Genomic DNA, 14,886 nt, shown 5'->3' with positions numbered 1-14,886 from the left:
CTACAGTTCGCCACGCAAAAAACAAGCCCTTATACGGCCGCGGCGACAGAAAAGTAAAAAGTTATGGCTTTTGGAAAATGGAGATGAAAATCCACCAAAAATCGTTGCGTCCTTAAGCCCAAAATAGGCCACGTCATTAAGGGGTTAATGTCTGTACAGAGCTTACTAAACAAGTAAACTAGTGTAATAAAAACTATCAAAAAGTTCTTCAACGGTTTGCATTAACAGAAAACAGAATTATGAATGCAGTTCTGGAATATAATACATGCAATCTAATACTTTTATTCCCAAATATATACTAAGTCCAAGTGATAGAGAAAAACATGAAATAAGCCAAATGGGTATGAAAAATTCTCCAGCACAGGCACCATTATAATTGTGCAATTAAAAAAGGGCCACTGCAGCGAAAACATTTTTTTTCATTTCTGTCCTATAAACTATCACTCATCACCCAAGCCCTATCACGCAGGTCTGCTCTGTATATTGCAGTCACTTTCATGCAGTGCAGTCTTCTGTCTAATGCTTATCAAGCACCATCTTGATGTTGAGATTTTTGCTTTTACATTCATCCCGTGATGCATCTGCACAGCATTACATGAGTGGCTAGAGACTACACCATACCTGTTGCAGGTAAAAACGGGAATTTTTCTTACCGATAATAGGCAGAGCATAAAAGAAACCTCCCCTCCACCAAACACCAGTGCGTTCCAAATAACCACAGTGACAGAATACTTAACCAAGTGGTGTGTTTTTATTGACATCACACACCTCAGACAAAGAAACATAAGCATACATATTACCTCATGTTTTAGACAAAACAAGGGTAACCATGTCGGTAGGGGGGGGAAAAAGCCCGTATGCTGTCATGATGCCTTCAAGAAAGGGAATTATCGGTAAGAAAAATTCCCGTTTTCCCTTCGACATCATGACAGCATACATCTGGAGGAATACCAAATAACTGGCATAGGGTTTTTTAGGGAGGGATTACCGCTTGGAGCACCTTCCTACCGAAGGTTGCGTCCTGAATACATTTAAAGTCCAGCCTGTAGTGTTTAATAAAAGTATGGCCAGAAGTCCACGTGGCTGCGTTACAAATCTGCTCGATTGACGCGTGCGCTCTTTCTGCCCAAGAAGATGCCCCCGCTCTCGTCGAGTGGGCCTTCAATCCTTCTGGAGGAGGGATGCCCTTGGCCTTGTAAGCCTCCTGGACAGCTCTCCTGAGCCACCGGGCGATCGCATCTTTAGAAGCGGCCCTTCCTTTGGGCTGCCCCTGAAATTGAAAAAAAAGTTTATCAGTCTTTCTGAAACTTTCCGTTGCCTCAAGGTACGCTAGTACAGCTCTTTTGACATCTAGATTATGGCGCTTCTGCTCCTTTTCGTTTTTGAAATCTTGGCAGAAGGCTGGAATAACTATTGGCTGGCCTCTGTGGAAATCTGACAAGACTTTAGGCTGAAAAACGGGTCTAAAGAAAATACTATTTTGTCTGGGTGAATAGTCATATATGGGGCCCTTCGTGAGAGGGCCTGGATTTCACCCACCCGTCTAGCCGACGTGACTGCCACAAGGAGGGCTACCTTATATGTCAGCAAGGTGATGGATAGATCTCTAATAGGTTCAAATGGGGGATCGCAGAAGGCCTGAAGGACTATGGTCAGATCCCAGGGGGGTGCCGTAAGCCTTGTAAATGGATGCAATCTACTTGCCCCTCTAAGAAATCTCCTAATCCACCTGTGCTCCGCAAGCGCGAGATCAAAGAATGCCCCCAAAGCTGCAACTTGGACTTTGAGGGTATTCGGACTCAACCCTTTATCCAGGCCTGCCTGGAGAAAATCTAGGATTTTACGGATGTCTGGCTGATCTAACTCCTGGATGTCCTGGCCCATCCACTCTGAGAATTTTTTCCAGACTTTGGAATAGATCTTTTTTGTCGAGAGTTTAAGGCTCTCGCTAATAGTGGAAATTACGTTAGCGGAAAGACCCTTCCCCAATAATTTTACCCGTTCAAGATCCAGGCCATAAGCCTGAACTTGTGAACCTCCGGGTAAAGAAGAGGGCCCTGCAGCAATAGGTCCGATCTTGGTGGAAGGTGGAAAGGCTCTCCTACTGACAGAGATCTCAGGAGGGGAAACCAAGGTCTTTTGGGCCAATAAGGTGCTACCAGAATTACCGACAGGCTTGACCGCAGTAATTTCCTTAGTAGGAGCGGAATTAATGGTAAAGGGGGAAAAGCATACGCTAAGTCCCAAACCCAGGGGTGAGAGAGAGCGTCCATTCCCAAGGCCTGTTTCTCCGTGCCTCGGGAAAAGAAAAGCCGGCACTTGGTATTTGCGCTTGACGCAAATAGGTCTATTTCTGGTACCCCCCATTTCGTCACAAGCAGGCTGAACACCTCAGGATGGAGTTCCCACTCTCCTGGGTCCACTTTCTTCCTGCTTAAAAAAGTCCACGGCTGAATTCTCGGCTCCTTTTATGTGAAAGGCCGACAGTGACTTGGTTGTGAGTTCCGCCCACTGAAGGATCCTTCCCGCCAACTGCTGGAGTAAAGGGATTCCTGGTGGTACCCTGGTGGCGAATGAGTGACACTGTCGTCATATTATCTGAAAAGATCCTCACATGCTTCATCCCTAAGAGCGATTGCAGGCTACGTAGGGATTTCCACATAGCATTAAGTTCTCTAAAGTTAGATGAACCAGATCTCTCATGAGCGTCCCAAGTACCCTGTATATGACCGCCTTCAAAGTGGGCCCCCCACCCTTTGGCGCTGGCATCTGCTGTGATTATTATTGCAGGGTCAAAGTTCCATTCGGATGCCCGTGACAGGTTGTCCGATGACAACCACCAGCGGAGTGAAGATCTGGCTTTAGCAGAAATAGAGATTGTCTGGTCAAGTGAGGACTGTAACTTGTCCCAATTCTGAAGGATTAGTGACTGGAGACCGCGACTATGGAACTGGGCCCAGGGAACCACACCAATACACGAAGTCATTAGCCCCAGGATCCGCATTGCGTCTCTTACGGTTACTCTAGATTTTTTATAGAGAGTGGAATATTCCTCTAAAATAAGCTGTTTCCTTAGAGGAGGAAGGGACGAATTTTGGAGACTGGAATCCAGAATGACTCCCAGGAATTTTTTCCTGGTTTCTGGTTCCATGTTGGATTTTAGATCATTAATAATCCAACCCAGGTACTTAAACAGTTGAAGCGTGGAACCCAAGAATAGTCAGGGAATCTGCCACCAACAGGAAGTCGTCCAAGTAGGGGACGATAATAATCCCACGATTGCGCAAAAAGGCAACCATTTCTATCACCACCTTGGAAAAAATCCGCGGAGCAGAGGAAATTCCAAATGGGAGGCAAATAAACTGAAAGTGACAGGTTTCCCCTTCCATTCTCAGCGCAAACCTCAGGAACTTTTGCGAGTTGGCGTAAATAGGGATGTGAAAGTAAGCATCCTTTAGGTCAATTGTAGCCATTACATTATCCCTGGCAATTAGGGGAGTTGCAGTTCTGATAGTCCCCATTTTAAATTTCCTATACTCAATGAATTTATTCAGTTCTTTGAGGTTAATTATTGTTCGGTGGGAGCCATCTGGTTTGGGAACCAGAAAAAGGGGGGAATAAAATCCCTTCCCCCGTTCCTTCTTGGGGACGGGGATAACCGCGCCAAGATCCAGCAGGTTCTGTACACCTCTCAACAGAGCCTGCTCTAGGCCTGGAGACTGGATTGAGGTTACAATAAATCTGTCAGGGGGGCGAGATTCTAGTTCGATCTTGTACCCCTCCACCACCGGGTGTAGCACCCACTCGCTAGTCGTTATGTTATGCCAACTAGTGGCAAAACGAGCCAGTCTACCGCCCACGAAGATGCGGGCTGAGGGACAACAATAAGAGTCTTACCCCTTCCACCCTTCGGATAAGACCATCTTCCGGTCTTCCCTTTCCCAGCGTATGTAGACGAGGGACTTGGAGTGAAGGGTCTCTTGGGCGGTCTGATGGCTGGCAGTCCCTGGTTCTTGTCAGCTGCTTTTTCCAGCAGGCGATTCAGGTCCGGTCCAAAAATGCGTGCGCCCCGAAAGGGTAGGGTACACAGCTTGTTTTTGGATGTTAAGTCCCCCGACCACTCCTTTACCCAGACTGCCCTTCTGGTGGTGTTGGATAGGGCTGCCATGCGAGCTCCGAAGCGGACCGTTTCAATAGAGGCATCCGCCAGAAACCCCGTTGCCATCTGTAGCAGAGGGATGCCGCTCGCAAACTCTTTCCTGGAGGCTTTTTGGTCAATTAGGGACGCGAGCTGATCCACAGAAGTGGCCGTGATATTGGATTTTATAATAAGGCTGGACGTGGACATGGTCATGGTCATGTCCACTTTATTGTCCAAGGAGTCCTTTAAGTGGGACGTATCTTCAAATGGTAATCCAGACTTCCTGGACACCATAGCGATAGCTGCATCTACTTTCGGCATTTCGTCCAGAAACGCCACCTCGTCTCCCGCAAATAAAAGGCGCTCCTTGAACTCCCTAGGGATTAGCGGAGCCTGATCCACACAATCCCACTCGTTCAGGATTAGTTGTTTGAGTGTGGCATCCCGCAAACATATCGTCTTGCGCCGTGCGGGGTTGCTGCACATCTTCCTCCACCTGGCATGGTTCTACGTACAGCTTTTAAAAGTTGATCCATGTCAGCGGTGGAAAAAAGGTACTTTTTCTCCTCCTGCAACACTTCCCCAAGATTATCAAACTCCAAATCTTCCGCCATGTCAGAGTCGGACTCTGACACAGCCGAAGCAGACCTTCGTGTAACCCCTGAGGGCCCAGGTTGAAGGTCCGAGAGGGAGGACTGAACTTCTTCCCGGACGACCGACCGAATTTCGGACATAAGGGAAGATTTTTCCTCCTGCAGAACTTTTGCAGAACAAACGGCACATAATGTTTTGGTGTAGGAGTCGTCGAGTTTGGCCAAGCACACTGGACACTTTTTACTCCTCCTCCTAGCCTCCCTAGGTTTTTGAGTATCCCTGTCCTGAAATGACAAGGGAGAACTCTGTTAGTAAGGAAGTGTATGTAGTGCAGGTGTCTGTAGGTTGGCCCACTGGACCACTTACAGTTTGGAGATTCTCTGGGTCCTCTCTGGCCGACATCCTGCGCTTGTGGGATCAACTCCTGTACTTAGGATCGATTCCCCGGCGTGAAGAAACACCAGCTGCTTCCCTGGTGCAGAGGAGCTTTAAAAATTGAATCCGGCGCCAGCCGCGCTAGGCAACGCCCACTTTCCGATAGGCCACACCCCCTGCGGAGCGTCTGACGTCACCGCGTCACTCCCGGTGCTCCGCCGAGGCCACGCCCCCTTGAGGAATGCTGCTGCTCGGCCCTGGACCCAGAGATGGCGGCCGCCGCCTAAATGACGGCCGTAGTGGTGCCGGAAAGCCCGTACTTGGACCCAGGCCCACGCAGGCCCCAGTTAGCTCCCAGATGAGGTACTTCCCACTGGGGCAACCGGGGCTGCCAGGAGAGATGCCGCCGCTCACCGGTAAGCCCTGGAACCTCCGGCATGGGACAGCATCGCTGGAGCTCTGCCGCTGCTGTCCTGAAGGGACAGGAAAAGCACTGGAGTTTGGTGGAGGGGAGGTTTCTTTTATGCTCTGCCTTTTCCTGTCCCATCAGGTCAGCAGGTGAGCAACCTCCAGATGTATGCTGTCATGATGTCGAAGGGAAAACACTGTTATTACATTCTGTAGTCACCTAAATAAGCTATGGGCCATAAGTATACAGTCAAGAGGAGGAGCTGTATACTCTATTATAACTGTGACAGGAACCTCTAATCATCATCAGTACCTGTCATAGGAGTGTCTGTGTTCCCCTCTAGGCAGTTTCTGTGGTATGGGTCATGTAACAGCATCAAATAGACTGAGAAACAGACTAAAACCTGAACACATAACCTGAAATAAAATCGGAGCTGGTCAGAACAGAGATCACATGACCATGAGGAAGAGGCTGGGAGATTAGAAAGGTATAACTAACCAAAGTAGCACTAGCCAACATATATACTGGAGGATAGCTACATTATTAATGAAAAAAAAATCAATGCAGTGCCCCTTTAAGATAAAGCTTGGTTACAAACTGTTTGTAGTGTGTATATAGCTCTTGGAGGTCTTACAAGTAACTCCTCTTTGGGAAGAGTATGTATATTAGCTCTACTTTAATATCTTACTGTAATAGTGTTCACATGTTGTGCTTTAAAAGAAGCCTGTCCGCTAAATTTGCCCTATTAACCTAATATACTGATCTGTACATGCTGTCATAATGAACCCAGCATTATCTATATATAGCTTGCCAAAGTGTCTCCCCAGGACATTGACGAATAAGTATCTTCCATCCACACTATATGCGAATGATTCCCGGATCTTCCAATGGTCATTCCTCCGAGTGGTCTAGCTCTCTTCTAACCCATTCTGTTAAAAACGCCCTTTTTCTTGCCGTGTGCTGCCTCCAGCTCTTCCTGTTAGAGACGTCACGCGTTCTACCTTGCCTTTGCTGCACTGTGCGATTGGGTGCATACACTGACTGCTTTCCATTAGTGATAACTATTAGGAGCTTTTTACATGAAGAGCTGGTGAACTCTGTCATCTGCAGTCCCATCTATGTAGTAATCCAAAACCGGCACTATATAAGAATAACACTACATAAGAATGTTTTCAAATGTGATGTATTCTGTGATGTTGCTCAGACTTGGAGATGGTCGCTTGTGCCAAGTATAGTTTAGGAGGGGTTAAACAGACCAGTGACTCAACTCCTTTTCAGCCGCTCACCCATCAGCCAATCAGCAGTGGGTTTGAGGGTCGAGCAAAAGTTATATAATTAAATGTAATGTTCTAGAAAGATCAGAAGATGTAGTGTAGCAAACTGTCCCCTTGAACAAGCTAACAACCATTTCTGGATCTGACTTCTGAAGGATAAAGTGTGCATAGCTCAGGCTGAAGATTCTAGCGCTGTGGTGAAAAACCCACATAGGTAATATGTAGTTGAAAGCCAGCAGCACCTTGAAGCCACTACCTTCAGGACTAAACTTGGAAAACTGGATTGTAAAGGACTTAAAGGGGTTGTCTCGTGAAATCAAGTGGGGTTATAAACTTCTGTATGGCCATATTAATGCACTTTGTAATATACATCGTGCATTAAATATGAGCCATACAGAAGTTATTCACTTACCTGCTCTGTTGCTAGCGTCCTCGTCTCCATGGTTCCGTCTAATTTCACTGGCGGCTTGCTTTTTTAGACGCGCTTGCGCAGTCCGGTCTTCTGCTCTGAGCACGAGCCGCTTCAGTGTGCTCGCCGCTACAGCTCTTCTGCGCATGCGCAGACGAGCTGTATCTTCTCGGGAGCGCGCTGGAGCGGCCATTCTGCTACCATCCTCTGTTAGAGGAAGGTGCAGAAACTCGAGCCGCCCAGGTAAGTGACGAGTGACGGGGGTGACGAGTGACGGCCTGACGGGGGTGACGAGTGACGGCCTGACGGGGGTGACGAGTGACGGCCTGACGGGGGTGACGAGTGACGGCCTGACGGGGGTGACGAGTGACGGCCTAGCGCCGGGGAGCCGGGGCCTAGCGCCGGGGAGCCGGGGCCTAGCGCCGGGGAGCCGGGGCCTAGCGCCGGGGAGCCGGGGCCTAGCGCCGGGGAGCCGGGGCCTAGCGCCGGGGAGCCGGGGCCTAGCGCCGGGGAGCCGGGGCCTAGCGCCGGGGAGCCGGGGCCTAGCGCCGGTTACCTGCTGCCTGGCGGTGGGTGACTGTGGCCCAAGAGCGTGTGCCGTGGTCGGCGGCCGCGGTGGGTCCGGTCGGCGGCTGCGGGGCGTCTGGTTGTCAGGGAGACAGAGCTGGTAGCGTCTCGGGAGCGCGCATGTCGGGCTACAGCAAGCGACGGGAAAAGAGCCGGCGGCCATCTTGGGGAAACTTTTTATAAGTTGCTGAAACGCTGGAACTGTAAGTAGAAACCCGCTAGAAAAGTCATTTACAGGGGGGCTTAGTAATGTATGCTTAATAAGGGGGACTGGGCAAAAAAAAAATTTCACTGCTTCCTCGAGACAACCCCTTTAAGCTTCATCATCTGGATACTGTTGAACTGAATAATAGTGAGTTGACCATTCCCCTTCCTGTCTCCGCGGACTCTGTTCCACTGGGGGTATAACGCTACACTCTGTGCATTCACATGGCTCAGAAAATTGTGCGAGTAGCGTGATGTAAGATGCACAAAACTTGCCTGAAAATACAGCCCATTATTTGAAATGGGTGTGTTTACATGTGTAATTTTTCTTTTGCTGTGATGTTGCGAGACAGAAAAATCACAGCTTGGTCTATTTTCTACAAGTCTCGCATGAAAATAGAACAAGTAAGTGTTTATGACCCACACATCAAACTGCACACAGAAGGGGTGTCCGTGTGCTGTGTGAGGCAAGTTTCGCCCGAGAAGGTCAGGCACAATTCGCTGTTGCCCATGTGAATACACCCTAAGTCATCACACCAGGGAGCAGACACTTTACCAACCCCTTATCTTTCGCTGGAGTGCAGCTTTTTGGAAGAGTGGCCTACACTTTTCCGGCCACCGTGGGGGTTAACACCATCAGCCCAAATATTGACCCCATTCTGGCTCACTAATTTTACTCCTTAGCTACTGTGCCATAAGTAGCAAGCAATTCTGTCTTCTAAGTCTCCTTATTCTGCTTTTCCCTTCTATGATTCCAGTGGACACTAGAACAATCATCGGCCATATTACACCTCACCTTTGTGCAGTCAAATATGAATTGACGCTCTTGTAATAATCTTGCACCATGCAATGTTGTCCTATAGATTTATATCTTCAGTTAGGGTACCTTTAGATGGGATGATTAAGTAGAAGTCCCGCAGGGTATTCGGCCACAGGCAAGGTTGGATTCTGCTGTGGGCTTTCGCATGCAGATTCCAATCCGCCTATGAACATGAGGCCTTAGACTTATAATCTTCCACACTGCAGGGTAACAGTACTAAACACTGATATGGACGGTTTTCCACCTCAGAATTAAAAATCTTCATAAATTATGCATGATGATTTTTTTTCAGGGTTTTGTGATAAAAGCAGAACTAAAAATGGTATTCTCTGATCATGCGATGGAGCTTTATTGTATGTCACATAGTTTGTACGTTGTATAGAAAAGGAGTCAGTACCACGCCAATAATGGATCCCCGCCATCTGCTGCACAGCTTCCAATCGAACTCTTTTATCTGTTGACTGTGTGTCCTTCAAAAGAAGCCAAAGAGAAAGCTCGTGGTCCTCAATGTTTGATTTGCTGTATTTTTCTATGAATAAATAGATGTTTATATATAAATATGATCTTCAGAATGTCACATTTGGTCAGCAGTCAAAAAGGTTTACAAGAAATTATTTACACGATAACTACATATTCTAAAAGCTATGGCTTAGAACAACCTCTCTTTTCAATTCGGGCTTGTCCCATTTACATTCTCAGTACTGTCTATATTAAAGGGGTTTTCTAGGCAGCGCCCGCTGTCAGTGTCTGGCTACACTGGGATCGAAGTGGAAGCCGCTGATCCAACTCCTCTGTAGTGCCCGGTACTTGTCATTGCAGACGCAATTAAAGGAGATGTCTCGAGGAAGCAGTTAAATTTTTTTTTTGCCCAGTCCCCCCCATTAAGTACACATTACTAAGCCCCCCTGTAAATGACATTTCTAGCTGGTTCGTACTTACCGTTCCAGCAACTTATAAAAGTTTTCTCAAGATGGCCGCCGGCTCTTTCCCCGTCGCTCGCTGCAGCCCGACGTGCGCGCTCCCGAGACGCCGCCAGCTGTGTCTCCATGGCAACCGGACGCATCGCAGCCGCCGACCAGACGCCCCGCAGCCGCCGACCAGACGCCCACCGCCAGGCAGCAGGTAACCGGCGCTAGCCCCCGGCTCCCCAGCGCTAGACTCTCAGCCCAGGTGAAGGCCCCGGAGCCCAGCGCTAGGTTCCGGAGCCCAGCGCTAGTTCCCCCGGCCTAGCGGCAGCCCCCCCCCGGCCTAGCGGCAGCCCCCCCCGGCCTAGCGGCAGCCCCCCTCGGCCTAGCGACAGCCCCCCCGGCCTAGCGGCAGCCCCCCCCCGGCCTAGCGACAGCCCCCCCGGCCTAGCGGCAGCCCCCCCCGGCCTAGCGGCAGCCCCCCCGGCCTAGCGCTAGTTCCCCCATCACAGCGGCAGCCCCCCCCGGCCTAGCGGCAGCCCCCCCCGGCCTAGCGACAGCCCCCCCCCGGCCTAGCGACAGCCCCCCCGGCCTAGCGGCAGCCCCCCCCGGCCTAGCGACAGCCCCCCCGGCCTAGCGACAGCCCCCCCGGCCTAGCGCTAGTTCCCCCATCACAGCGGCAGCCCCCCCCGGCCTAGCGACAGCCCCCCCCGGCGCAGCCCGGCGCAGCGGCAGCCCCCCCATCGCAGCGACAGCCCCCCCGGCCTAGCGCTAGTTCCCCCATCACAGCGGCAGCCCCCCCGGCGCAGCGACAGCCCCCCCCCCGGCGCAGCGCTAGTTCCCCCGGCGCAGCGCTAGTTCCCCCCCGACCCATCACTTACCTGGGACGCTTCTCGGGGCGGCTGGGCTGGGCTGGGCTGGGCTTCTCCGCTGGGCAGCTCCAGTTTCTGCACCTTCCTCTAACAGAGGAAGGTGCAGAATGGCCGCTGCAGCGCGCTCCCGAGCAGTGACAGCTCGTCTGCGCATGCGCAGACGAGCTGTAGCGGGGAGCACACTGAAGCGGCTCGTGCTGAATAGAGAAGACCGGACTGCGCAAGCGCGTCTAAAAAAGCAAGCTGCCAGTGAATTTAGACGGAACCATGGAGACGAGGACGCTAGCAACGGAGCAGGTAAGTGGAATAACTTCTGTATGGCTCATATTTAATGCACAATGTACATTACAAAGTGCATTAATATGGCCATACGGAAGTGTATAACCCCACTTGGTTTCGCGAGACCACCCCTTTAATTGAAATCAGTGGCACCCCAGCCTGCAATTACAAGGGCAGCTCCCATTGATTTTAATGAGAGCTGCACCTGCAATTGTGAGCATCCGTCGCTACACGGGGGTTGGAGCAGAGGCTTCGGCTTCGACCCAGGTATAGTCTGGCACTGACAGCCGCTGCTGCCGCCTGGAAAACCACTTTAAAGGAGATGTCCCGCGCCGAAACGGGTTTTTTTTTTTTTAACCCCCCCCCCGTTCGGCGCGAGACAACCCCGATGCAGGGGTTAAAAAAACCACCCGCACAGCGCTTACCTGAATCCCGGCGGTCCGGCGTCTTCATACTCACCTGCTGAAGATGGCCGCCGGGATCTTCTACCTTCGTGGACCGCAGCTCTTCTGTGCGGTCCACTGCCGATTCCAGCCTCCTGATTGGCTGGAATCGGCACGTGACGGGGCGGAGCTACACGGAGCCGCTCTCTGGCACGAGCGGCTCCATAGAAGACTGCTGAAGACCCGGACTGCGCAAGCGCGGCTAATTTGGCCATCGGAGGCCAAAAATTAGTCGGCTCCATGGAGACGAGGACGCTAGCAACGGAGCAGGTAAGTATAAAACTTTTTATAACTTCTGTATGGCTCATAATTAATGCACAATGTACATTACAAAGTGCATTAATATGGCCATACAGAAGTGTATAGACCCACTTGCTGCCGCGGGACAACCCCTTTAAGTATTCCTTAATTAAACTTTTTCAATTGTAAAACTAAGGCATGCAGTCTTATTTTTATAATTTTAGTGCAGTGGTCTTAAAGTGCTCCTTGATCCTAGACAAACAAAGATGGCCCACTGATTCTCTGACTGCTTGATGCACACTCTGCATTTTATGTATTAATAGCCTAGGAAGCTACATGCTGCTCACCTGGCCGATCAAAGCAGGATATAGTGTACTCCTGCAGTGTGTATTAGGTAGACAGAGAAAGGCGTGGCCATCTTTGTTTCAGGACAGGGAACCTGTCAGACTTTTTGCTGTCCTCGCTGAAGGCCCTTTCAAGGCCATTTTAAACGAATCGATCACTCAAAATTCGTTTAAACGGCCAAAAGCGAGTGATAATCGTTACATGTAAACGTAGGCAGTCTTGGACACTATTCGTTTAATTGTCGTTCAGAGCTAGTTTTTAGCCCGCATAAAGGCCATCCCTTGACTGTTCAAAAGACTTCTCGTGTACTCATTGTGTTTGCTTTGCATACATAATGAGTACACAGTTTACTCTTCCAGGAGAAGAATCTACTGGTCAGATGTTTGCTCAGCTGGGCATGTGTTTATGCGATAACCATCCAGCTGAGTAAACAACTCGTGGAGGAAAATGCAGATGATTAAAGCCATTATCTGCATGTGTAATTTTATTTAAAAAGGTCAGCAGTTCTTCCTGCTGTGCAGTTGTTTAAGCGATAACCGTAGCATGTAAAAGGGCCTTCAATGGTCTGTCACTTATAAGGTAATGTGCAGCTGTTTTTACGAATTTTCAGCTTGTTCCTGTAAGTTCCTTCAGGTCCCAGCAAGTTTACTCATGAAGACCTAGTAGCCCTGCCCATCTTCTGTGATTGGCAGTTTTCCAAGTATGCAGTGCAATAGCTAGAAGATGTTAGGATGGATGGGCAGGACTAGCAGCACCTTAACAATAACATTAACTCATTTCTTGTTGGGGGCTGCAGAAACATACAGAAACAAGCTGTAAGATCTTAAAAATTGCTGTACATTACCCTATAAGTGTCAGAGCACTGAAATACTCAAGCTTGTCACTAGTATATGCTGCCTTCAGTGAGCACAGCAAAACGTCTGCCAGGTTGTATAGTGCATCAACATGCAATATCTATGAGAAGTGAGAGATGCCTATTATAGCCACTGTGTGTCCGGCTAATATGTGGGGGTTGTTAAAGGGAACTAACTCAATTTATCAATAATCCTCAATATGGTGATTGAAAAAAGTTAATTAATTTGGTCATACAACCAAAAGTCACATTCCTCAACTTACCTTATTAATATGCATGCTCATCTTGAATGCCCCACTAATACCTCAAACAAAACTAGCTGTGGCTCCTTTTGCTTTTCTCCAACACTCCACCATTGTCCACATACACTGAAAACTATTTGTTTTACTTAAAATTATTCCATTTATTAGGTCTAAATAGGTCTAAGACATTTATTGGCTGTTTAGACCAAAAAGTGTTTTTCAGAATTCTGCTGGACTGATACTTACTGTAGAAACAGATGAAGCCACTACAGTACGGGGCTGTGGTGAGAAAGGGCCCAGGCTCTGAAGTCTTACTGGATCTCAACCTAGACTGCATTCGCCTGCAGCCACCATGAGCTCAATGCACCAAGCTCAATATTAGACCTTGGATTTCTTTTTGGCTCAGTCTTGGGAGCTAACCAATGAAAATACTTTAAACGTCGAAACCAGCACACGTCAGACCAGAGTGGCACCAAACAGACCCCATTGACAATAAAATGGGGTTCATCCAACATGGCTGCCTATACTTTTTTAGTCAAAATAGCACAACATGCTGTGCTATTTTGGCCTAGATTTGGTGCAGAATCTGTGCGAAAAGCTCCATATAGAGCCTTCAGCAAAGAAGTGAACAACTGTATAAAAATCCTTTGCACTGGGGTAGCATTTAGCCAGTTTTATCTACTGTGTGAAGGGATGGCGGCGATTAGCAGCTATTGTCTATGGAGATTTATTCACGTATGCATTCTACATCTGGACTGTCTGGGAAGTGTCATTACCAACCACACCCCCCATGTGCATAGATCCCGAAGATACATTCTATCTTATCTGTATTGTAGATGAGCTCTCCATAATGGAACAAAATATCCTAAATGTTCTCTGTATACAGAAGGCAAGACATGCTTGAACTTTACCTCTATCCAATTCTTTCCAGAACAGTCTGGTTGAAGCTTCCAGAGCTTTTATAGCAGTTTTGTGAAGCACTTTTCTCAATCTGTTTGTGATTCCTAAAACATAAGCAAATAGTCACACCATAAGATCAATGAAGATTGTGTGGAATTGAGAACTGTAACAGCTCCTCCTAGGACTAATGCACAGGTTAGTGATATTAACAATGTTAATGGTTGTCTGAAATGTTACAATATATACATATACACTACAGTGGGAATGTCTTCAGACCCTTCACTTTTTTAATATTCTGTTATGTTGTGGTCTTGTGCAAATTAAAATATAAAATTTTAGTTTCTCCCATCATTCTGCCCTCAATACCCTATAATGACAAAGTTCCAACAGAATATTAAGACAAAAGTTTGGTACCAAGTTAGCCAGTAGAGCAAAATGTGATTGTGCTCAGCAAGAGAAACAAAGTAATCTTGTGGATATGATACCTTTTAATGGCTAACAAAAAGACAGGATGTTATAGTAAGCTTTCGAACCTTAAATGATTAAAGGAAGAACCCTGAATAGGTTCGAAAGCACACTATAAACATCCTGTCTTTTTGTTAGTCATTAAAAAGGTATCATAGCTACAAGATTATTTGGTTTCTCTTGCTGAGAGCAAATCACAACATAAAGTTGGAAATGTTTGTAATTTTTTTTTTTTATGAAAAACAAGCATTTCACACCTTGTACTCTTTGGCAGGGATTTCAGCCTCCAGTCTCCTTTGCAATGATGTCACAAGGTTTGACCACCTAAAATCGGGGATTTTCTGCCATTCCTCTCTGCAGATCCTCTCAAGCTCTGTCAGAATGGATGGGGGCTGTCTGTGGACAGCCATTTTCAGGTCTCTCCAGAGATTTTCAATTTAATACAAGTCACAGAGTTGCCCCTAAGCTACTCTTGTGTTGTCTTGGCTGCGTGCTTAGAATCTTTATCCTGTTGGATGGTAAACCTTCTGTCAAGTCTGAGGTCCCTTT

The 14,886-nt window shown here is 48.2% G+C and overlaps 1 protein-coding gene across 1 annotated transcript in view; it reads right to left on the bottom strand.

Moving 5' to 3' along the window:
* Nucleotides 1-14,616, bottom strand: part of SERAC1 (serine active site containing 1) — a gene marked incomplete at its 5' end in the record, with an annotated part of 58,670 nt that extends 44,054 nt beyond the window's left edge. The window contains 2 exons of the mRNA XM_066594879.1: nt 13,884-13,976; nt 14,595-14,616. Coding sequence (XP_066450976.1) covers nt 13,884-13,976; nt 14,595-14,616 — 115 coding nt within the window. The remainder of the gene's footprint in view (nt 1-13,883; nt 13,977-14,594) is intronic.
* Nucleotides 14,617-14,886: the final 270 nt, after the last annotated feature.

The sequence above is a fragment of the Eleutherodactylus coqui genome, chromosome 3 (assembly GCF_035609145.1).
Source record: "Eleutherodactylus coqui strain aEleCoq1 chromosome 3, aEleCoq1.hap1, whole genome shotgun sequence".
Classification (NCBI taxonomy): Eukaryota; Metazoa; Chordata; class Amphibia; order Anura; family Eleutherodactylidae; genus Eleutherodactylus; species Eleutherodactylus coqui.
The sequence above is the reverse complement of the archived record's forward strand: the minus strand, read 5'-3'. Positions and strand labels throughout refer to the sequence as shown.